Consider the following 24,743-nt stretch of genomic DNA (forward strand, 5'->3'; position numbering starts at 1 on the left):
CGACTGTAGCTAAGATAGGCGCCAGCGCCCCCCGCGACCCCAAAAGGGAATAAGCGGTAGAAAATGGATGGATGGATGGGCAAACTGAAGGCATTCTGTACAGTACAGGACACATGGGGCGGTATGACTCAGTTGGTAGAGTGGCCGTGCCAGCAACCTGAGGGTTGCAGGTTCGATTCCCGCTTCCGCCATCCTAGTCACTGCTGTTGTGTCCTTGGGCAAGACACTTTACCCACCTGCTCCCAGTGCCACCCACACTGGTTTAAATGTAACTTAAATATTGGGTGTCGCTATGTAAAGTGCTTTGAGTCACTAGAGAAAAGCGCTATATAAATATATATAATTCAATTCAATGGCATGAGGACGATGGAGTGACAGTCCCTTAGCCAATCAGGACGCAGAACACAATGCGCATTCATATGTTGGGAAAAAAAATGTGTGTGTGAAGCGTGTTGTAGCGAGGGAACACTGTTGGTGGGCGGGGTTCGGGGTTTGGTGGTAGCGGGTGGTGTATATTTTAGCGTCCTAGAAGAGTTAGTGCTGCAAGGGTTTCTGGGTATTTGTTCTGTTGTGTTGCGGGGCGAAATGTGTTTGTCGTTCTTGTTTGGTGTGGGTCGACAGTGTGGCGCATAATTGTCACAGTGTTCAAGTTGTTTGTACGGTCACCCTCAGTCAATCAATCAATCAATCAATGTTTATTTATATAGCCCCAAATCACAAATGTCTCAAAGGACTGCACAAATCATTACGACTACAACATCCTCGGAAGAACCCACAAAAGGGCAAGGAAAACTCACACCCAGTGGGCAGGGAGAATTCACATTCAGTGGGACGCCAGCGACAATGCTGACTATGAGAAACCTTGGAGAGGACCTCAGATGTGGGCAACCCCCCCCCTCTAGGGGACCGAAAGCAATGGATGTCGAGCGGGTCCAACATGATACTGTGAAAGTTCAATCCATAGTGGCTCCAAGACAGCAGCGAGAGTCCCGTCCACAGGAAACCATCTCAAGCGGATCAGCAGCGTAGAGATGTCCCCAACCGATACAGGCGAGCGGTCCATCCTGGGTCCCGACGAGCGGTCCATCCTGGGTCTCGACTCTGGACAGTCAGTACTTCATCCATGGTCATCGGACCGGACCCCCTCCACAAGGGAGGGGGTGACATAGGAGAAAGAAAAGAAGCGGCAGATCAACTGGTCTAAAAAGGAGGTCTATTTAAAGGCTAGAGTATACAAATGAGTTTTAAGGTGAGACTTAAATGCTTCTACTGAGGTAGCATCTCAAACTGTTACCGGGAGGGCATTCCAGAGTACTGGAGCCCGAACGGAAAACGCTCTATAGCCCGCAGACTTTTTTTGGGCTTTAGGAATCACTAATAAGCCGGAGTCTTTTGAACGCAGATTTCTTGCCGGGACATACGGTACAATACAATCGGCAAGATAGGATGGAGCTAGACCGTGTAGTATTTTATACGTAAGTAGTAAAACCTTAAAGTCACATCTTAAGTGCACAGGAAGCCAGTGCAGGTGAGCCAGTATAGGTATATATGTATGTATATATGTATATAAAGGTATATACAGTATAGGTATATATGTATGTATATATGTATATAAAGGTATATACAGTACAGGCGTAATGTGATCAAACTTTCTTGTTCTTGTCAAAAGTCTAGCAGCCGCATTTTGTACCAACTGTAATCTTTTAATGCTAGACATGGGGAGACCCGAAAATAATACGTTACAGTAGTCGAGGCGAGACGTAACAAACGCATGGATAATGATCTCGGCGTCTTTAGTGGACAGTGTGACCTGTATGGCTGTTGACCAAGTGTGCCTTGCATTCACTTGTCGATATTATGTGGTTGGGTACTTCTCCCCACGTGCGTGTACCGCTCTGTACAGCGCCGTTTTAAAAAGTCATAAATACCGATCATTTCCGATATTACATTTTAAAGCGTTTATCGGCCGATATTATCGGCAGTCCGATGTAATCGGACATCTGTAGTTTTATAGTTATTTATTTTTTGTTTTTATCCAGTGATTGGTGGAGCTCAGGATAATAATGGAATATTGTTTTGAATATTGTCGTGCAGCACTTGGGGAACGTTGTTGTTGTTCAGATGTGCTGCACACATAAAGTGGACTGGAGTGCATGTGGGAGCCAACACCAGCTGCGATCCTCCGCATCTCTGGGAGTTTTGTTTATCCAAACGGGATTTTTTCTGCAGAAAGGTTTTGGAGAAGCGTATCGCAGCCTTTTCCTCAGCGCCTCCGATTAGGAGGCAGCTTGTCTCTCAAGGCTTTTCTCCTTCCTTCCTTCCTTCCTCCGTTCTTTTGGAATGGTCTCTAAAAATATGTCTGCAGCTCTGATGTTAGCACGCACCAGCCAGGAGTTGTCACTTACACCTAAATTCCCCGCTGAAAGCCACTACTTTTTTTACTACATTTTCAACCCTGCGTCTTATTAAACTGTGGGTTTTTCTTTGCTGGCGGCCATAATGCAATGGTGTGTTATTGTTTGTGCTACGGCGCCATCTTTTGGCCTTTTGGCCCTTAGCCGTTCGGTCTTCCAGCCGTCCATAGCGTTTCTACTCGTATGGATTCTCCATTCATCACTCCAAGCAACGTTTGTAAGTTTTACAATATAACTAAAACTATTCTGACTTACTAAAGCCTCCCATGTCTGGAAGTTAGTGTCATTACTTAATATGCTTCCACAATTAGCCCAAAACCCCAAAATGTTTCCCTACACTTTGTACCCTGCGGCTCGTAAAACGGTGCAGGGTTAATTGATCGATTTTTGTTTTTTTTGCTAACGTTTTGTGGTCAAAAGTTTCCATGAAACCCAAGCAAAGGACTTAAAAGGTCTTTTGGAAGAGTTTGAGTTGAGAATCTACTTCCTGTTTTGCCCTCAAACTGAAGGAAAAAACATCCATAACGCAACGTTTTTCCCTACACTTTGGACCATGCGGCTCGTAAAACGGTGCAGGGTTAATTGATCGATTTTTGTTTTTTTTGCTAACGTTTTGTGGTCAAAAGTTTCCATGAAACCCAAGCAAAGGACTTAAAAGGTCTTTTGGAAGAGTTTGAGTTGAGAATCTACTTCCTGTTTTGCCCTCAAACTGAAGGAAAAAACATCCATAACGCAACGTTTTTCCCTACACTTTGGACCATGCGGCTCGTAAAACGGTGCAGGGTTATTTGATCGATTTTAGTTTTTTTTGCTAACGTTTTGAGGTGAAAAACATCCATAACGTTGTTACACTTATGGATTCTCCATACATCCCTATTAGTAACGTTTTTAAGTTTTACAATATAACTAAAACTACTTTGACTTACTAAAGCGTCCCATGCGTGATGTCTTGAAGCTAGTGTCATTAGTTAATATGCTAACACAATTAGCCCAAACAGCTGAAATTCCAGACTTTAAGCCGCTATTTTTTCCCCTACACTTTGAGCCCTGCGGCTTGTAAAACGGTGCAGGGAGAATTGATAGATTTTGTTTTTTTTCCACTAATTAATTCAATAGTTTTCATTGAACTCAAGCAGAGGACAGAAAAGGTGTATTACTCTTTGTGCCTGTTTTGCCCTCAAAGTGAAAACAAAAACGTTTCTACTCTGTTGGATTTTCTATTCATCACTACAAGCAACGTTTTTAAGTTTTACAATATAACTAAAACTATTCTGACTTACTAAATTGTCCCATGTGTGATGTTTGTAGGAGTGTTTTCATGTATATTTGTACCTGCTATCGTAATGTAATCAAACTAGCGTCATTAGCATTAGCTAATATGCTAAGACGTTTACAAGTGTCTTTGTTATTGCCATAAATTCCGGACTATAACCCACTACTCTTTTCCTCTGCTTTGAACCCTGTGGCTTTTAAAACGGTGTGGCTAATTTATGGCTGATTATTCGCTGAAAGCCATAATGCAAAACCAAAAACTGTGTTATTGTTTATGCTATAGCGCCATCTTTTAGACACGTTTTCTCACTGCCGTGCTGCAATGCCCTTCTGTTTAGACTAGTGCTTTCTAGCCGTTCATAGCGGGACTACTCGTACGGTTTCTTCATTCATCACTCCAAGCAACGTTTGTAAGTTTTACAATATAACTAAAACTATTCTTACTTACTAAAGCGTCCTATATGTGATGTCTGTAGGAGTGTTTTCATGCATATCTGTACCTGCTATCGTAATGTATTGACGCTATCGCCGTAAGCGTTAGCCAATATGCTAAGATGCTTACAAGTGTCTGTGTTAGTATTATTAACTTACAATGGCATTATTTTTGTATTGTTTCACTTTCCCAAATTCCTCCTTAAATTCACCAAAACTCCAGCGTGAAGTTATTGAGTCTGTTTAGCGGATTGGAGAGCTAGCTTGTGCAGCTAGTGGGTCCATGACCATGACTTCTGTTTTATTTGATCAGCTGTTTTACTGCCTTGTCACAGACACAGTTTGGAAACAATGAAGGTATGTAAATAAACATTTAGAAAATATTTCTGTGTGAAAAACTCATGTCACAACGTATATATCTGCGGCTTATATGTGGAAAATACTTTTTCCCCTGTTTTGTTGGATCGGCCGTTTTACTGCCTTGTCACAGACACAGTTTGGAAACAATGAAGGTATGTAAATAAACATTGGGAAAATATTTCTGTGTGAAAAACTCATTTCACACCGTATATATCTGCGGCTTATATATGGAAAATATTTTTTCCCCCCTGTTTTGTTTGATCGGCCGTTTTACTGCCTTGTCACAGACACAGTTGGGAAACAATGAAGGTATGAAAATAAACATTTAGAAAATATTACTGTGTGAAAAACTCATTTCACACAGTATATATCTGCGGCTTACATATGGAAAATATTTTTTCCCCTGTTTTGTTGAATTCCCTGTTTTACTGCCTTGTCACAGACACAGTTTGGAAACAATGAAGGTATGTAAAGAAACATTTGGAAAATATTTCTGTGTAAATAACTCATTTCACAACTTATATATCTGCAGCTTATATATGGAAAATATTTTTTCCCCCCTGTTTTGTTTGATCGGCCGTTTTACTGCCTTGTCACAGACACAGTTTGGAAACAATGAAGGTATGTAAATAAACATTTTGAAAATATTTCTGTGTGAAAAACTCATTTCACAACGTATATATATTTGCGGCTTATATATGGAAAATATTTTTTACCCTGTTTTGTTGGATCGGCCGTTTTACTGCCTTGTCACAGACACGGTTTGGAAACAATGAAGGTATGTAAATAAACATTTAGAAAATATTTCTGTGTGAAAAACTCATTTCACAGCGTATATATCTGCGGCTTATATATGGAAAATATTTTTACCCCTGTTTTGTTGGATCGGCCGTTTTACTGCCTTGTCACAGACACAGTTTGGAAACAATGAAGGTATGTAAATAAACATTTAGAAAATATTTCTGTGTGAATAACTAATTTCACACCGTATATATCTGCGGCTTATACATGGGAAATATTTTTTCCCCTGTTTTTTGGGATCGGCCGTTTTACTGCCTTGTCACAGACACAGTTTGGAAACAGTGAAGGTATGTAAATAAACATTTAGAAAATTTTTCTGTGTGAAAAACTCATTTCACAACGTATATATCTGCGGCTTATATATGGAAAATATTTTTCCCCGTTTTGTTGGATCGGCCGTTTTACTGCTTTGTCACAGACAAAGTTTGGAAACAATGAAGGTATGTAAATAAACATTTAGAAAATATTTCTGTGTGAAAAACTCATTTCACAACGTATATGTCTGCGGGTTATATACGGAAAAATTTTTTTCCCCCTGTTTTGTTTGATCCACCGTTTTACTGCCTTGTCGGAAACACAATTTGGATACAATGAAGGTATGTAAATAAACATTGGGAAAATATTTCTGTGTAAATAACTCATTTCACAACGTATATATCTGCGGCTTATATATGGAAAATATATTTTTTTCTCCCGTTTTGTTGGATCGGCCGTTTTACTGCCTTGTCACAGACACAGTGTGGAAACAATGAAGGTATGTAAATAAACATTTGGAAAATATTTCTGTGTAAATAACTCATTTCACAACGTATGTATCTACGGCTAATATATGGAAAATATTTTTCCCCCTGTTTTGTTGGATCGGCCGTTTTACTGCCTTGTCACAGACACCGTTTGGAAACAATGAAAGTATGTAAATACACATTTGGAAAACATTTCTGTGTAAATAACTTATTTCACAACGTATATATATTCATGTTCTCTTATGTTCTCATATGTTCTCATAGTCATCAGTATCACAGTATCATGTTCTCATAGTCATCATTGTCACCGACGTCCCACTGGGTCATTATTGTCACCGATGTCCCACTGGGTGTGAGTTTTCCTTGCCCTTATGTGGGCCTACCGAGGATGTCGTAGTGGTTTGTGCAGCCCTTTGAGACACTAGTGATTTAGGGCTATATAAGTAAACATTGATTGATTGATTGATATTCGGCTTATATATGGAAAATATTTTTTTCCCGTATATCTGCGGCTTATATATGGAGAATATGTTTTCCCCTGTTTTGTTGGATCGGCCGTTTTACTGCCTTGTCACAGACACAGTGTGGAAACAATGAAGGTATGTAAATAAACATTTGGAAAATATTTCTGTGTAAATAACTCATTTCACAACGTATGTATCTACGGCTAATATATGGAAAATATTTTTCCCCCTGTTTTGTTGGATCGGCCGTTTTACTGCCTTGTCACAGACACAGTTTGGAAACAATGAAAGTATGTAAATACACATTTGGAAAACATTTCTGTGTAAATAACTCATTTCACAACGTATATATATTCGGCTTATATATAGAAAATATTTTTTTCCCGTATATCTGCGGCTTATATATGGAGAATATGTTTTCCCCTGTTTTGTTGGATCGGCCGTTTTACTGCCTTGTCACAGACACAGTTTGGAAACAATTAAGGTATGTAAATAAACATTTGGAAAATATTTCTGTGTAAATAACTCATTTCACAACGTATATATCTGTGGGTTGTATACGGAAAATATTTTTTTTTCCCTGTTTTTTTTGATCGGCCGTTTTACTGCCTTGTCACAGACACAGTTTGGAAACAATAAGGTATGTAAATAAACATTGGGAAAATATTTCTGTGTAAATAACTCATTTCACAACGTATATATCTGCCGCTTATATCTGGAAAATATGTTTTCCCCTCAAATAGAGTGGGTGTGGCTTATATACAGGTGTGCACTACTAACCGAGAAATAGGGTCGTTGGCGTAAAGCTCCTGAAAGTACCAGCACGTTAAGGCAGGATGGTAATCCAAAGCTCTCGGGGGGTCGTGTTTATTGCCTCTAAAGCAGGGGTGCCCATTACGTCGATCGCGATCGACTGGTCGATCTCGGAGGGTGTGTCAGTCGATCTCAAGCCAGGCATTAAAAAATATACATAAAAATGAGCAATCATCAATCATACCAAGACTTCACTTTCGTCAGTTGTTTGACATTCTCGGCACCCGAGGATCTTGTGAGATGACGCTGGCTGCTGCCAGCTCATATTTAAGAAAAAAATCACTAACAGGGCGGACGCAGAGAAACGCATTTTATTTCTAGAGACTCCGTACCTACTGTCAAAACTCTAAAGACCGACTGCACAGTTCCTGTCTTCACCATAAAAGACCTGTTTCATCCTGCCTGTGCTAACAAAATAAGAGTCTCAGAAAGCTAGCGTGCACAAGCTAGCAAGCTACGGAGTTTGATGCCAATGTATTTCTCCCCCGCTTTCTCACTTGCTTGCCCACCCGCACTCTCACTGACGTCACTCACCTGCTGCCAGACATTAAAGGGCCACACACATATGCTGCTCTCATAACAAAGTGTTTGAAAACGAGTATGCAAGTTGGACAAATGAGATGCCAAATCCAACCACTTTCATGCGGTATTGGACAGAAAGGAGGACTTTTTTTTTTCCTCCATTTGAAAATGCGGACGTTATCAGCACCACTGTCTAATTCCAATCAATGCAAGTCATCAGAATCAGGTAATACACCAACTTGTATTCTTGTCTTCATGAAAGAAAGGAATCTATGTGTGTTAAACATGCTTGTATTATCATTAAACACCATTAACTTGTTAACAAAAATGTCTCTTTCATAAATAAATAAATATAAATTATAAATAGGAATGAGGTAGATCTCCTCGACTTGGTCAATTGAAAAGTAGCTCGCCTGCAGAAAAAGTGTGAGCGCCCCTGCTCTAAATCATCCACTCATGCATCCATTTTCTACCGCTTGTCCCTTTCAATCTGACTTTCCTTGGCACAGCAGTGACTTTGATCCTCCCCCTCTTGTGGCCCCACAGAGCAGAGGACCACGCAGCAAGGCCAGGTGTACTTCCTGCACACTCAGACAGGTGTCAGCACATGGCACGACCCCAGAGTACCCAGGTACTGTACGTCTCCAGCGCAATATGCCAAATGCACTTTTTTTTCTTTGCAAATTTTTCTCTTTTCTGTACGTTTTGAATTATAAAAAAAAAAAAAAAAACGCGAGCAAGAGGCGGGCTAGCAAAGCAGGTTTTAGGTAGTCGTCTATACCAGTGGTTCTCAAATGAGGGTACTTGAAGGTATGCCAAGGGGTACGTGAGATTTTCTTAGAAATATTCTAAAAATAGCAACAATTCAAAAATCCTTTATAAATATATTTATTGAATAATACTTCAACAAAATATGAATGTAACTTCATAAACTGTGAAAAGAAATGCAACAATGCAATATTCAGTGTTGACAGCTAGATTTTTTGTCGACATTTTCCATAAATATTTCTTTTTTTTTGTGAGGAAATGTTTAGAATGAAGTTGATGATCTCTATTACAATCCCCAAAGAGGGCACTTTAAGTTGATGATTACCTCTATGTGTAGAAATCTTTATTTATATTTGAATCACTTGTTTATTTTTCAACAAGTTTTTAGTTATTTTTATTTTTTTTCCAAATAGTTCAAGAAAGACCACTACAAATGTGCAATATTTTGCACTGTTATACAATTTAATAAATCAGAAACTGATGACATAGTGCTGTATTTTACTTCTTTATCTCTTTTTTTTTTTCAACCAAAAATACTAAGCTCTGATTAGGGGGTACTTGAATTAAAAAACTGTTCACAGGGGGTACATCACTGAAGGAAGGTTGAGAACCACTGGTCTATAAGGCCTATAAAACCCTCTAAGAACCAACAACAAGGCTTAATGTAGTTGAGGTCAATGTATAAATAAATATTTAACATAGGGCTGTACAGTATACCGCTACTAGTTTAGTACTGCAAAACTAATTAATCATATTCGGCACTACTTCAGGGTTCCAGGTTCGATCCCCACTCTGCCCTTGTGTCCTTGGGCAAGACACTTTACCCACCTGCTCCCAGTGTCACCCACGCTGCTTTAAATAAATAAATGATAAATGGGTTGTACTTGTATAGCGCTTTTGTAAGGACCGGTGGTCATCGAGGTGCCGGGTTCCATTCCCTCGAGGATGCGTTGACGTGAACACCACAAAGGTAAGATAATAAAAGATTTATTTAACAAAAAGAGAGCTATGAACAGAAATACTGGGGCTAATAAAAACGCAAACCAAAAACGCTAGTATGAAAACCAGGAAATTACAAACAGAAAACTAGAATTGGCATGAAAGCACAAAAATGTAAAAACAAAAACAATTAAAGCTGCAAGCAGCGTTGGTCGGGTCCACCAAGCCCTGGTCCAAGTCAGACCTACATAGAGGTATTTGTTTCATGTCTATACGACATTCCTAACAGAAGTTACAAGCCGTTTTGTCTGGGTTTTTTCCTAGGGGGCGCTGGAGCGCAATTTTGACTTTTGGGGTTTGGTTTTTTATTAGATGGCAATTTTCGCCAGTCCTGATGTGTGTGTAAAATTTGGTGAGTTTTGAAGCATGTTAAGGGGGTCAAATTACAGATCAGCGTTTCTGGATGTTGTTGATAAATGGCTTTTGCTTTGCATAGTGGAGCTTTAACTTGCACTTTGAAGCATTTTAAGGGGGTCAAATTACAGCTCAAAGAGGCAAAAATGACATTTTTTAGGAAACTTTGCGCAGCGGTTCTTTGAAGGCGCGTAAAATCAAAACCAGAGCAGTAATCAAAACTTTGTTGGATAGTTTTAATCAAAAGGGTTCAAGCCCTCTCCTGTGCGAGTTTGAAGCCGAAACGACAAACGCACTCGGAGGAATTTACGTTTGAAAAAGGTGACGGGTTTTTACAAAACTTTTATTTTGAAGGGGTAATTTTTAACTTCCTGTTGATTTTTGCCGGAGGATGTCAATCATCTAAATGTAGGTCTAAGTGAGACCTACATAGAAGTTTTTGTTTCATGTCTTTCCGGCATTCCTACTGGAAGTTACAAGCAATTTTGTTTGTGGTTTCTTCCTAGGAGCAGTTTTTGCTGTGTTTTATTAAAAAATTGCGCTAGAGCGCATTTTTTAATTTTCGGGTTTAGTTTTTTCATTAGATCGCAATTTCTGCCAGTACTGATGTGTGTGCCAAGTTTGATGAGTTTTCAAGCATTTTAAGGGGGTCAAATTACAGTTCAAAGAGGCAAAAATAGCATTTTTTGCGAAAATTTTGTATTGAAGGGGTTTTTGCCAACTTTTTCTTGATTTTTGCCCGAGAAAGTAAAATTATGAATTGTAGGTCTAAGTCAGACCTACATAGAAGTTTTTGTTTCATGTCTCTATGACATTCCTAACGGAAGTTATGAGCAGTCTGTTCTTGTTTTTTTTCCTAGGGGGCGCTAGCGCGCAATTTTAATTTTTGGGGTTTGGTTGCTTAATAACTTGGAAGGTTTGCTATACCGACGTGTGTGTCAAATTTGGTGAGTTTTGAAGCATGTTAAGGGGGTCAAATTAGGGTGCAAAGGTGCGGAATAATAATAAAATACAGCAGTTTCAATAGGGTCCTTGGCCCATTGCAAAAGGACTCCTGTGGAGTCCTTTTGCAATGGGCCAAGGACCCTACTTAGCATGTGAGCTAAGAAAAGACAGGTGGCTTAGCATATGAGCTAGCGAGAATAAACGTACCGAGAGGAGCAGTCATCGCTTGTCGCATGTGAGCAACTCTTATGGACCCAGACTGAACAAGTACAAGAGGAAGGCTTATATAGGGAGTAATCAAGTAGAACCAGATGTGTGTAGAAAACAAGGAGCAGGTGAAATCAATGTGTAACCATGGTGACGGACTAAACCGGAAGTAAGTGGGTCAGAAAGAGAATGAAACATAGATGGAAAAATAGACATGTGAAGATCCGAGTCACGGATCGCAACAGCTTTTCTACCTTCGAGGTACTCAAAGCGCTTTGACACTACTTCCGCATTCACACACACATTCACACACTGATGGAGGGAGCTGCCATGCAAGGCGCTAACCAGCACCCATCAGGAGCAAGGGTGAAGTGTCTTGCTCATGGACACAACGGACGTGACGAGGTTGGTACTAGGTGGGGATTGAACCAGGGACCCACTGCGCCACGCCGTCTTAGATATTGGCCTTCACTATGTAAAAGCGCTTTGAGTCACTAGAGAAAGGCGCTATATAAATATGATTCACTTCACTACTATACCGCCTCTAAAAAGTAGCGGTGCCTTCCCCCACTACCATTTTTTTAACGGGCATGACGGCGCGTCGTCGTCACGTGGTGACGTTGCTGGTTTTAGGGGCAGAGGAGCATGTTGGGCAGCGCACACACACAGAGTACTTACAAGCAGACACAGTGTGTAGACAGAAAATGGAGAACGGACGCATTTTGGTGTAAAAAGTCAAGATAAAGGTGAAGTTATAACACTGAAACACCCTCAGGAACAGCTGCTACTTCTAAATCACTAATTCTCCCCTTCATGGAGACAAAGTATGTTTCTTACAAGTAGCATTATCACTGGAGGACGAGGAACCGCTAAACATGCTTCACTACACAGTGTAGGAAGATACAATAGCTCACCGGCGTCACAATGTAAACAAACGCCATGGGTGGATCTACACCTGACATCCACTGTAATGATACCAAGTACAGGAGCGTATCGCGTCAATACTACGATTATATCAATATTTATTTATCGTCACAAAATCTTTTTTCCTTTCTTTAAAAAAATCGTATTTAGGTTTAAGAATATAATATGAATTAATAAAAAAGAATAATGTTTTTGTGACGTTGAAAAAAATAAATGGCGAACCGGTATTTTTCAAAAGGAGTATAGTACCAGTTGAGTTTATACCAAAATGGATACATGGATGATACAGCAGAGGATTGGGAGAATGTCATGTGGTCAGATGAAACCAAAATAGAACTTTTTGGTATAAACTCAACTGGTGGTGTTTGGAGGAAGAAGAATACTGAGTTGCATCCCAAGAACACCACACCTACTGTGAAGCATGGGGGTGGAAACATAATGCTTTGGGGCTGTTTTTCTGCTAAGGGGACAGGACGATTGATCCGTGTTAAGGAAAGAATGAATGGGGCCATGTATCCTGAGATTTTGAGCCAAAACCTCCTTCCATCAGTGAGAGCTTTGAATGGTTGACCAAATACTTATTTTCCACCATCATTTACGAATAAATTCTTTAAAATTCCTGGATTTTTTTTTCCACATTCTGTCTCTCACAGTTGAAGTGTACCTATGATGAAAATTACAGACCTCTGTCTGTGGGAGAACTTGCACAATCGCTGGCTGACTAAATACTTTTTTGCCCCACTGTATGTATATTTGTACATATACTGTATATATATATATATGTGTGTGTATGTATGTTACTTTACATGCTTTGGGCCAGCAGTGTAAAAGTTTTGTTCAGTGGCGGTTGAGAGAAAGTCAAATAAATGTCATGAGATTTCCTCCCCAAGCCAAATGTCTGCCAGCACATTGAGTGTTGCTGATGGAATGTGATGTTTTCTCTTCAGAGACCTGAGCAACGTGAACTGTGAAGAACTGGGTCCTCTCCCTCCTGGCTGGGAGATCCGGAACACGGCCACAGGAAGAGTCTACTTCGTGGACCACAACAACCGGACCACGCAGTTCACCGACCCGCGCCTCTCTGCCAACCTGCATCGGGTCCTCAAGTGAGTCCGCACCCCCTGCACCCGCGCGGGTCTCGGAAGCAAAACAGAACCCGTGTTTGGGTTTGACTCCCTGGATTGAGACGTCTTTGTTTTGCATGTGCAGTCCGAGCTCCAATGGCTCCCGAGGAGGCGTGGAGAGTCAGAATGTGAGGTAAGCTGAGTTCTTCACCCTCACACATTCCTCGCAGCTCTTCCACACCAACATGACACACGTGTGCCGCGTCTGCTCCTCAAGTGCAGCAGCCGTCACAAAAGAGGAATTAGCAAGCGGTGTGACGAGGCAGTGGAATGTTCTCTGCTTGTGAGGTCATGTGTGTAGCTGCAGTAGAATGCCTGTGCAGCTGCTCCACACCTCCTGGGCTGTTAACGGCCGCAGCGTTACCCACAAGCCTTTGCTTCACCACAATCTTGGAGGGCCTCCTCCACCTGACCTCATTCCTGATCCCTGCAGGGACTACAGTGAGTTAGTTCTCGGCCAGGAGATCAGGTTTCTCCTCTTCTGGTTGACTGGGATGAAAGAACACTGCAGGGTTTTCTCTTGCTGTTTCTTCTCCTCGCCTCTTGTCTCCTTAAAAAGTCTTCAAGATCTCTCCTGCCTCGCCACAACTGAGGCGATTATGCTCAGACGTCTGCTGTTGTTTATTCTAGTAAATATAACACAGTACAGAGTAAAGGAGGAGGTGACAATGATAGCATTTATATATATATATATATATATATATACATGTGTGTGTGTGTGTATGTATATATATAAATGATAAATGGGTTGTACTTGTATAGCGCTTTTCTACCTTCAAGGTACTCAAAGCGCTTTGACACTACTTCCACATTTACCCATTCACACACACATTCACACACTGATGGAGGGAGCTGCCATGCAAGGCGCCAACCAGCAACCATCAGGAGCAAGGGTGAAGTGTCTTGCTCAGGACACAACGGACGTGACGAGGTTGGTTCTAGGTGGGATTTGAACCAGTGACCCTCGGGTTGCGCACGGCCACTCTCCCACTGCGCCACGCCGTCCCACATATATATATATATATATATACACACACGCACATGTATATATATACATGTGTATACATACATATATATATACATACATATATGTGTGTGTATATATATATATATATATACAGTATATATATACACACACATGTATATATATACATACATATAGATATATGTATATACATATATCTATATATACATATAGATATATGTATATACATACATATATCTATATATGTGTCTATATACATACACATATATATACATATATGTATATATGTATGTATGTACATGTGTGTATGTATATATACATATATATGTATGTGTTATATATATACATAAATATATATATACATATGTAAATATGTATATTTATATATGCATATATATAGATACACACACATATATGTAAATACATATATGTATATACATATGTATTTATATATGTGTATGTATGTCTGTATATATATAACATACATACATATATGTATATACATATATGTACTCTATATATACACACACATATATATACATACAAACATATGTATATATATATGTGTATGTATAAATATATAACATAAATATCTGTGTGTATATATGCATATATGTATATATATGTGTCTCTATATGTATACATGTATATGTATATATATATAACACATATATAAATACATGTATATATATGTTATATATACACACACATATATACTGTATATGTATATACATTAGGGGTGTAACAGTACACAAAAATTTCGGTTCGGTACATACCTCCGTTTAGAGGTCACGGTTGGGTTCATTTTCGGTAAAGTAAGAAAACAAAAAAAAAATGTTTTGCTTATTTATTTACCAAATTTTAAACAATGGCTTCATCCTTTTAACATTGGGAACACTATAATAATTCTGCCCACATTAAACTGCCTCAAGTTGTTGCTTTGATTAAATAAAATGACAAAACTTTTCTTCTACATATAAAAACTGCAACATTAAGCAGTTTCAAGTCAACTCATCATGCTTGATTTATTACAGCATTTGGGAAGCCTCTAGTTGATTTTTGTTATGAAAATGTTATATTTTTCTCAACATGTGATAGCAGGGACCCTGCTATTCAAAGCTTTTCTGTCCGTAAAACACACACACCGCAAAATGAGCTAACGTTACGCTAAAAGCTAATTAGCCTTCACCTTAAGCCAGAACTGCGAGCGAGCTGAGCTGCAGTTTAAGTGTATAAAAGGTCAACGGGCTCATAGTGATGTTAGTAGTAGTTGACTGGGAGGTGTTTATTATCATTTGGGGAGAGTACGCTGCCTTATGCTCACCCGCTAAACACCTATCTGCTCGACGCTGGAGCATTGACTACATGCGCTCTGAATACGCACTGCTGATTGGCTGTGCGTATTCAAGGTTTTCAACCTCTCCAAGGTTTCTCATAGTCAGCATTGTCACTGGCGTCCCACTGGATGTGAATTCTCCCTGCCAACTGGGTGTGAGTTTTCCTTGCCTTTTTGTGGGTTCTTCCGAGGATATCGTAGTCGTAATGGTTTGTACAGTCCTTTGAGACATTTGTGATTTAGGGCTATACAAATAAACATTGATTTATTGATTGATTGACTGTTACCGCTATATATGTAACCAATCAGATGGTTGTTTGGGTGGGACAATGCTGGGTGCTGATACAGAGGCAGAAGAAGCAAAACAGCTTGTTAAGACTTTAGCTTAGAAACTCGTTCGGTACACCCCGTACCGAACCGAAACTGTTCAATACAAATACACGTACCAATACACCCTTAATATACATTTGTATGTATATATATGTATATATCTATAACACACACACACACACATATATATGTACATATATATATATATATATATATATATATATATATATATAGATATATATATGCACACACACATACATACATGTATATTTACATATATATACACGCACATATGTATACGTGTACATATATATATTTGTGTATGTGTATATACACAAACATATACATATATGTTAATATACATATATGTATATATACATATGCGTGTTATTATTATTATTAAGGTTTATTTGAAATACGGAAACATACAAAAAACATAGACATCTGAAACTGTTATCCAGTATATGCATCATAGTGTTTGTAGCCAAAGCTAATTTATAACACTTGTCTCCAACAGCAACAACAACATAGATCCAACATCATTAAAATAGGAAAATAAAAATAATGGGGAAAAAATGAATCGCTAAAAATGATAATAGAAATAATACAGACAAAGTGCAAACTAGATAAAAGCCTATAGTAATAATAATAATAATAACAAAAACAACAACACAAAGTGCAGACTAGATAAAAACCAATTAGTAAAAATTTGTGAAAACTAAACATGGAAACACGATTGTCGCTCAACTCGCCATAATTTTGTTGGTTTTTTGTAAGTGACAAGTGCAGATATACTTGTCAAAGTGTCAGGTAAAGAGTTCCATAGTATATATACTTATATGTATGGATATACACACACACACACACACACACACACACATATATATATATATATATATATATATATATATATATATATATATATATATATATATTAGGGGTGTAACGGTACGTGTATTTGTATCGAACCGTTTCGGTACGGGGGTTTCGGTTCGGCACGCGGGCGTACCGAACAAGTTCGGAAGCAGAAGTCTTCACAAGCTGCTCTGCTTTCTGCCTCTGTCTCTGCCTCATTGTCCCGCCCACACAACCATCTGATTGGTTACATACAAAGCCAATCAGCAGTGCGTATTCAGAGCGACGTAACAGCCAATCAGCAGTGCGTATTCAGACTTCAGAGCGATGTAGTCAATGCTTTAGCGTCGAGCAGATATTCGTCTACCAGGGGAGGAGCGGACTCTACCCAAATTATACTAAACACTTCTCAGTCATCAACTATTACAAACATCACTATGAGCCCGTTGACCTTCTAGAAACTTAAACTGCAGCTCAGCTCGCTCACAGTATAGGCTTGAGATGAACCATGACCTCTAAACCGAGGTACGTACCGAACCGAAATCTTTGTGTACCGTTACACCCGTTATATATATATATATATATATATATATATATATATATATATATATATATATATATAATATATGTGAATGTGTGTGTGAATGGGTAAATGTGGAAGTAGTGTCAAACTGCTTTGAGTACCTTGAAGGTAGAAAAGCGCTATACAAGTACAACCCATTTATCATTTATTTAAAATATGTATTTCTTCTAAGTCCGGAAAGTAGGGTTATTTTTTATGTAGGTGAAAGTTGCCTCTGACGGTCCTTCCTTCTTCCGCCCCCTGCTGGGTTTCTGGACCAGCCACTTCCCATCACTCCCTCGGAGTCTAGTCTGCAGGAAATCAAGGGATCCAAGAGGAGTTCTTTCGGAGTCCTCTGGGGCTGGCCGGGCCTAACAGGAAGTGATGGAAAAGACAAACTCAATTCCACTTGGCAGACGAGCCAAGTTGTGGATGTGATTATGGAGCATGCAGGCCGTTTAAAGGAGACTTCACATACATTAACTCGGACTTATCTCCTTTGGACTTCCAGACTGACCTGTGTTTTGCTTGTGTTCCTGACCCTGCCCAGGGTCCAGCCTCCCCCCCCGCTCTAGTGCAAAAGAGCATTGTATAAATAGTCCCGCCCCATAAAGTGGTGACCCCATAAAGGGCCTTTTGATTCTGCCGTGGAGGTCCAAAAAACACCTCCAAGTTCAAAAGTTGTATGCTTCAATTTCTCCCTGCCGTAACTGCAGATATTCCTCCCTGTCGGATACTTCTATGATGCCTGTTGCTTATTATTTAAAGATGATATCACGATACAGCAGGGTTGTACGGTATACCGGTACTAGTATAGTAACCTAGTACTAATCAATCAAAAACGGTACTATACTCTGTTCGAAAAGTACAGGCATTGCTGGTTTTTAAGAGCAGAAGGAGCATGTTCGGCAGCGCACATGCACAGAGTACTTACAAGCAGACACAGTTTGTAGACAGAAAAGGGAGAATGGACGCATTTTGGTGTAATAAAGTAAAGATAAAGGTGTTTTAGCTACTTCTAAATCACTAATCCTGGCCTCCATGGCGACAAAGTAAGTTTTTTACATGTAGCATTATCACTGGAGGACGAGGAATAGCTAAACATGCTTCACTACACACCGTAGGAGGATACAATAACTCACCAGCGTCACAATGTAAACAAATGCCATAGGTGCATCTACACCTGACATCCACTCTAATGATACCAAGTACAGGAGCGTATCTCGTCGATACTACTAAGAGGGAGCATGTTCGGCAGCGCACACGCACAGAGTACTTACAAGCAGATACACTGTGTAGAAAGAAAAGGGAGAATCGACGCATCTCGTCGATACTACTATGATGATGTTGATATTTTTTTTATCATCACAAATTATTTATTTAAAAAAAAAAAATCATATTATGTTTTTTAAAGTCAGTAACTACGTCCCTGGACACATGAGGACTTTGAATATGACCAATGTATGATCCTGTAGCTACTTGGTATCGGATCGATACCTAAATGTGTGTTATCGTCCTAAACTAATGTCAAGTATCAATGAAGAGAAGAATAAGTGATTATTATATTTTAACAGAAGTGTAGATAGAACATGTTCGAACAGAAAAAAGGTTGATATTAACATTAAATGAACAAGTAGATTAGTAATCAATTTTTACAGTTTGTCCTTTAAGAAAATAATAGGTGTATAAATGACACAATATGTTACTGCAGACTAATTAGCAGTCTTTGTTTGTTTGCATAGCTCGGTTGGTAGAGTGGCCGTGCCAGCAACTTGAGGGTTGCAGGTTCGATTCCCGCTTGTGCCATCGTGTCACTGCCGTTGTGTCCTTGGGCAATACGCTTTACCCACCTGCTCCCAGTGCAACCCACACTGCTTTAAATGTAACTTAGATAATGGGTGTCACTATGTAAAGCGCTTTGAGTCACTTGAGAAAAGCGCTATATAAAACATAATTCACTTCACTTACTTACTACTAAAAGACAAGTTGTCTATTATGTTCACTATTTTATTTAAGGACTAAATGACAATAATAAAAATATGTTTCATGTACTCTGACATTTTGTGTTCAAATAAAGACGATAGTGATATATTTGGCGGTCCCCTCTATTTAGAAATACCAAAATAATGGTATCTGAACCAACTTCCTGTGCTTCATAAAGAGATTGGATGGGCTTATCAACAAACGGGGTATTGTTTGGATGGCCAGTTTGTCACTTCAACCATTGATTGGTCGTTCATTATTCTCATCGTGTGCGCACGTTCTCTGCTGTGTCACAGTGTGATGTTGCCACTTCCTGTTTGATACCACGTCCGTTTTAGTGCGATACTGCTTGCTGCTTACACCAGTTAATAGATACTTCCTGCATTGGACTTGCATTAATAAAAGCACATGGAAAGTCGTGTGCCACGTTACATCAAGCTATCGCTGTTATTATTGTCCACATTATTTAGAAAATGTTAAGCTACAAGAAACATGTTTATTATTGTTTTATTATTCCTGGGGACTGGGACTTTTTAGAGGCGGTATAGTACCGAATATGATTCATTAGTACCGGTGTAGCGTGCAACCCGACTACTAGTGACACAGTGGTCTTTCATAACGGTTCTGCTTGCTCCCTGTGTTCCCTCCCCCAACCCCGCAGTCGCCAGAACCAGCTGAAGGAACAGGTCCAGCAGGCTCCGGTGTCCCCGGGTCAGCTCCCGGACGAGTCGGAGTGTCTCACGGTGCCCAAGTACAAGAGAGACCTGGTCCAGAAGCTGAAGATCCTCCGACAGGAACTGTCCCAGCAGCAGCCCCAGGCCGGCCACTGTCGCATCGAGGTGTCCCGCGAGGAGATCTTTGAGGTGAGCAGCACCCGACACACTTCCTCTCCTTCAAAATAAAAGACTTCTCTCCGCTAGAGATGTCGCTATATCGTTACCGGATCTTTATGCTCTAATATCGACCCTCAAATCAAAATATTGATACTTTTGATGCTTTACTTCAGGGCTGTCCAAACTTTTTCCAACAAGAGCATCATACTAAAAAGTCATTTTAATTAAAAAAATGCAAAAAACAAATGACTAAGTCTAATATTACTAATTATTAGTTATAACATTTTAACTTTTTCTAATTACTTAACAATTTTTTGGTATTTTTTTTTATTTCTCCAAGTACGAATAGAATAAATAACTAGACAATACCCGCGGAAATTTTGATGGGCCTGCTATCTGATTTGGAAAAAAAAAAGTTAGCACTTTATCTTTATAACTAGCGATAGTTACAACATTTTAACTTTTTCTAATTACTTTACCAATATTTAGTTTTTTGTTTTTTTTTAACATTTTTGCTATTTTTCTTTTTCTAAATAAGAATAGAATAAATAACTAGAAAATTCCCACGGAAATTTTGATGGGCCAGCTTTCTGATTTGAAAAAAAAGTTTGCACTTTATCTTTATAACTGTCGATGGTTACAACATTTGAACTTTTCTCATTACTTACCATTTTTTTTTGTTCTTTTAGAAAAAAATTACTATTATTTTTTTCCCAAGTAAGAAAGCAATAAATTACTAGAAAATTCCTGCGGAAATTGTGATGGGCCTGCTTTCTGATTTGAAAAAAAAGTTTGCACTTTATCTTAACTATTGATAGTCACAACATTTTAACTTTTTCTCATTACTCATCAATTTTTTTGTTCTTTTTTTTGCATTTTTACTATTGTTTTTTTTTTTTTCCAAGTAAGAAAAAAATAAATTACTAGAAAATTCCCACGTAAATTTCAATGGGCCTGCTATCTGATTTGAAAAAAAAGTTAGCACTTTAACACATGTTAACTTTTTCTCTTTACTTACCAAATTTTTGGCTCTCTTTTATAACATTTTTACGATTGTTCTTTCTCCAAGTAAGAATAGAATAAATAACTGGAAAATTCCCGTGGAAATTTTGATGGGCCTGCTATCTGATTGGAAAAAAAAGTTTGCACTTTATCTTCATAACTATCAATAGTTACAACATTTTAACTTTTTCTCATTAGCGGTACTTACCAATTTTTTGGTTCATTTTTTAACAATGTTGTTCTTTTTCCAAGTGAGAATAGAATAAATTACTAGAAAACTCCCCACATAAATTTTGATGGGCCTGCTATCTGATTTGAAAACAAAAAGTAAGCACTTTATCTTTATAACTATCTATAGTTACAACATTTGAACTTTTTGTCATTACTTTACCAATATTTAGGTTTTGTTTTTGTTTTTTACATTTTTGCTATTTTTCTTTTTCCAAGTAAGAATACAATAATTTACTAGAAAATGTATTTGAAAAAAAAGTTGACACTTTATCTTCATAACTATCAATAGTTACAACATTTTAACTTTTTCTCATTACCGGTACTTACCAATATTTTGGTTCATTTTTTAACAATGTTGTTCTTTTTCCAAGTGAGAATAGAATAAATAACTAGAAAACTCTCACATAAATTGTGATGGGCCTGCTTTCTGATTTGAAAAAAAAGTTTGCACTTTATCTTTATAACTATTGATAGTTACAACATTTTAACTTTTTCTCATTACTTTACCACTATTTTTTTTTTATTTATTTATTACATTTTTGTTATTTTTCTTTTTCCAATTGAGAATAGAATAAATTACTAGAAAACTCCCACATAAATTTTGATGGTCCTGCTATCTGATTTGAAAACAAAAAGTAAGCACTTTATCTTTATAACTAATGATAGTTACAACATTTTAACTTTTTCTCATTACTTTACCAATATTTAGGTTTTTTTTTTTTTTTTACATTTTTGCTATTTTTCTTTTTCCAAGTAAGAATAGAATAAATTACTAGAAAATTGATTTGAAAAAAAAGTTAACACTTTATCTTCATAACTATCAATAGTTACAACATTTTAACTTTTTCTCATTACCGGTACTTACCAATATTTTGGTTCATTTTTTAACAATGTTGTTCTTTTTCCAAGTGAGAATAGAATAAATAACTAGAAAACTCCCACATAAATTGTGATGGGCCTGCTTTCTGATTTGAAAAAAAAGTTTGCACTTTATCTTTATAACTATTGATAGTTACAACATTTTAACTTTTTCTCATTACTTTACCAATATTTAGGTTTTTATTTTATTTTTCACATTTTTGCTATTTTTCTTTTTCCAAGTAAGAATAGAATAAATTACTAGAAAATTTATTTGAAAAAAAAGTTAGCACTTTATCTTCATAACTATCAATAGTTGCAACATTTTAACTTTTTCTCATTACAGGTACTTACCAATATTTTGGTTCATTTTTTAACAATGTTAATACAATAAATTACTAGAAAATTTCCAGGAATGTTCTGAATGAGCTAAATTGAATGGTGTTGGAATTGTTTAAATCGGTCAAGAAATGTTGAAGTAGTAACATGTTTAATTGAGAAAAGATATTACGGAATTCCTGGAATTTGGGGAAAACAGAGAATTTTTCCAGTTAAAAAAAACTTTGTTTTTTGTCCTGATTGAGAGGAATTTTTTGACGGTGGAACGGTTCAAATGGGTTATATGGAAGGAGTAGTTGACATAAAAAAGGGTGAAAAAAAGGTAATTCCGGGAATTCCTGGAATTTTTTTAACTTGGAAAAAATGATAGTTTGAATGTCCAGGATGAGTGGAATGTGTTGAAGGTGGAATGGTTTGAATAGGTTCAAAAATGTGGGAATTGTGCAACTTGGGAAAATGTCCCATTTTGTTTCAGTGGGAACTTCCTGGAAATTTGGGAATTTTAGGAAAAGTGGGATTTTTGGGGAAATGATTATGAGCATAAATGAACTGAATTGTTTGGCGTTTAAATTAGTCAATAAATGTTGACGGAGTAAAATGTTGAATTGAGAAATGGTATTACGGAATTTGGGAAAACTGGGAAATGTGGAAGGCGCAGTCGCCAGAAAAAAGGGTGAAAAATGACAACACATGATGTAAGTGTCTATACTAGTTATATTAATTAGCCTACTATAAAAATTACTTTGAAAGCCTTATATAAGTGTTATAATGAAGACAACACATGATGTAAGTGTCTATATTAGCTATATTAGCCTACTATCAAAATGACTTTAAAAGTCTTGTATAGGTGTTATATTGAAGGCAACACATTATGTAAGTGTCTATATTAGCCTACTATCAAAATTACCTTAAAAGTCTTATATAAGTGTTATAATGAAGACAACACATTATGTAAGTGTCTATGTTAGGTATATTAGCCTACTATCAAAATGACTTTAAAAGCCTTATATAAGTATTATAATGAAGTCAACACATTATGCAAGTGTCTATATTAGCCTACTATTAAAATGACTTCAAAAGACTTGTATAATTTTTTATAATGAAGACAACACATGATGTAAGTGTCTATATTAGCTGCATTAGCCTACGATCAAAATTACTTTAAAAGTCTTATACAAGTGTTATAATGAAGACAACACATGATTTGTCTAATTAGATATATTAGCCTACTATCAAAATGACTTTAAAAGCCTTATATAAGTGTTATAATGAATGCAACACATTATGTAAGTGTCTATATTAGCCTACTATTAAAATGACTTTAAAAGACTTGTATAAGTTTTTATAATGAAGACTACACATTATGTAAGTGTCTATATTAGCCTACTATCAAAATAACTTTTGAAAATCTTATATAATTGTTGTAATGAAGGCAACACATTATGTAAGTGTCTATATTATCCTACTATCAAAATTACCTTAAAAGTCTTATAAAAGTGTTATAATGAAGACAACACATGATGTGTCTATGTTAGATGTATTAGCCTACTATCAAAATTACCTTAAAAGTCTTATATAAGTGTTATAATGAAGACAACACATGATGTAAGTGTCTATGTTAGCCTACTATCCAAATGACTTTAAAAGCCTTATATAAGTGTTATAATAAAGGCAACAAATTATGTAAGTTTCTATATCAGCCTACTATTAAAATGACTTCAAAAGACTTGTATAAGTTTTTATAATGAAGACAACACATGATGTAAGTGTCTATATTAGCTACATTAGCCTACGATCAAAATGATTTTAAAAGACTTGTATAAGTTTTTATAATGAAGACAACACATGATGTAAGTGTCTATATTAGCTACATTAGCCTACGATCAAAATGACTTTAAAAGTCTTATATAAGTGTTATAATGAAGACAACACATGATTTGTCTAATTAGATATATTAGCCTACTATCAAAATGACTTTAAAAGCCTTATATCAATCAATCAATCAATCAATCAATGTTTACTTATATAGTGTTATATGTTGTACATACAGTTAGCCTAAATAGCATGTTAGCATCGATTAGCTTGCACCAAATATGCCTGATTAGCACTCCACACAAGTCAGTAACATCAACACAGTATAAAAGGTTTGGTGGACAAAATGAGACAACGAAGGAGTGGCCTAAAACGCGTCTTTCTGTGGCAGCGTCGGAGAAAGTTGTACATGTAAACGAACCACGGTCTGTTCAAGGACCGCCAAAATAAGTAGGACAAACCGGCGCTCACCAAA

The 24,743-nt window shown here is 37.5% G+C and overlaps 1 protein-coding gene across 1 annotated transcript in view; it reads left to right on the plus strand.

Moving 5' to 3' along the window:
• Positions 1 to 24,743, plus strand: part of smurf2 (SMAD specific E3 ubiquitin protein ligase 2) — a 236,307-nt gene that overhangs the window by 167,424 nt on the left and 44,140 nt on the right. The window contains exons 9-12 of the mRNA XM_061884285.1: positions 8,368 to 8,452; positions 12,966 to 13,124; positions 13,228 to 13,275; positions 19,855 to 20,056. Coding sequence (XP_061740269.1) covers positions 8,368 to 8,452; positions 12,966 to 13,124; positions 13,228 to 13,275; positions 19,855 to 20,056 — 494 coding nt within the window. The remainder of the gene's footprint in view (positions 1 to 8,367; positions 8,453 to 12,965; positions 13,125 to 13,227; positions 13,276 to 19,854; positions 20,057 to 24,743) is intronic.

Source organism: Nerophis ophidion, linkage group LG23 (assembly GCF_033978795.1).
Source record: "Nerophis ophidion isolate RoL-2023_Sa linkage group LG23, RoL_Noph_v1.0, whole genome shotgun sequence".
Taxonomy (NCBI): domain Eukaryota; kingdom Metazoa; phylum Chordata; class Actinopteri; order Syngnathiformes; family Syngnathidae; genus Nerophis; species Nerophis ophidion.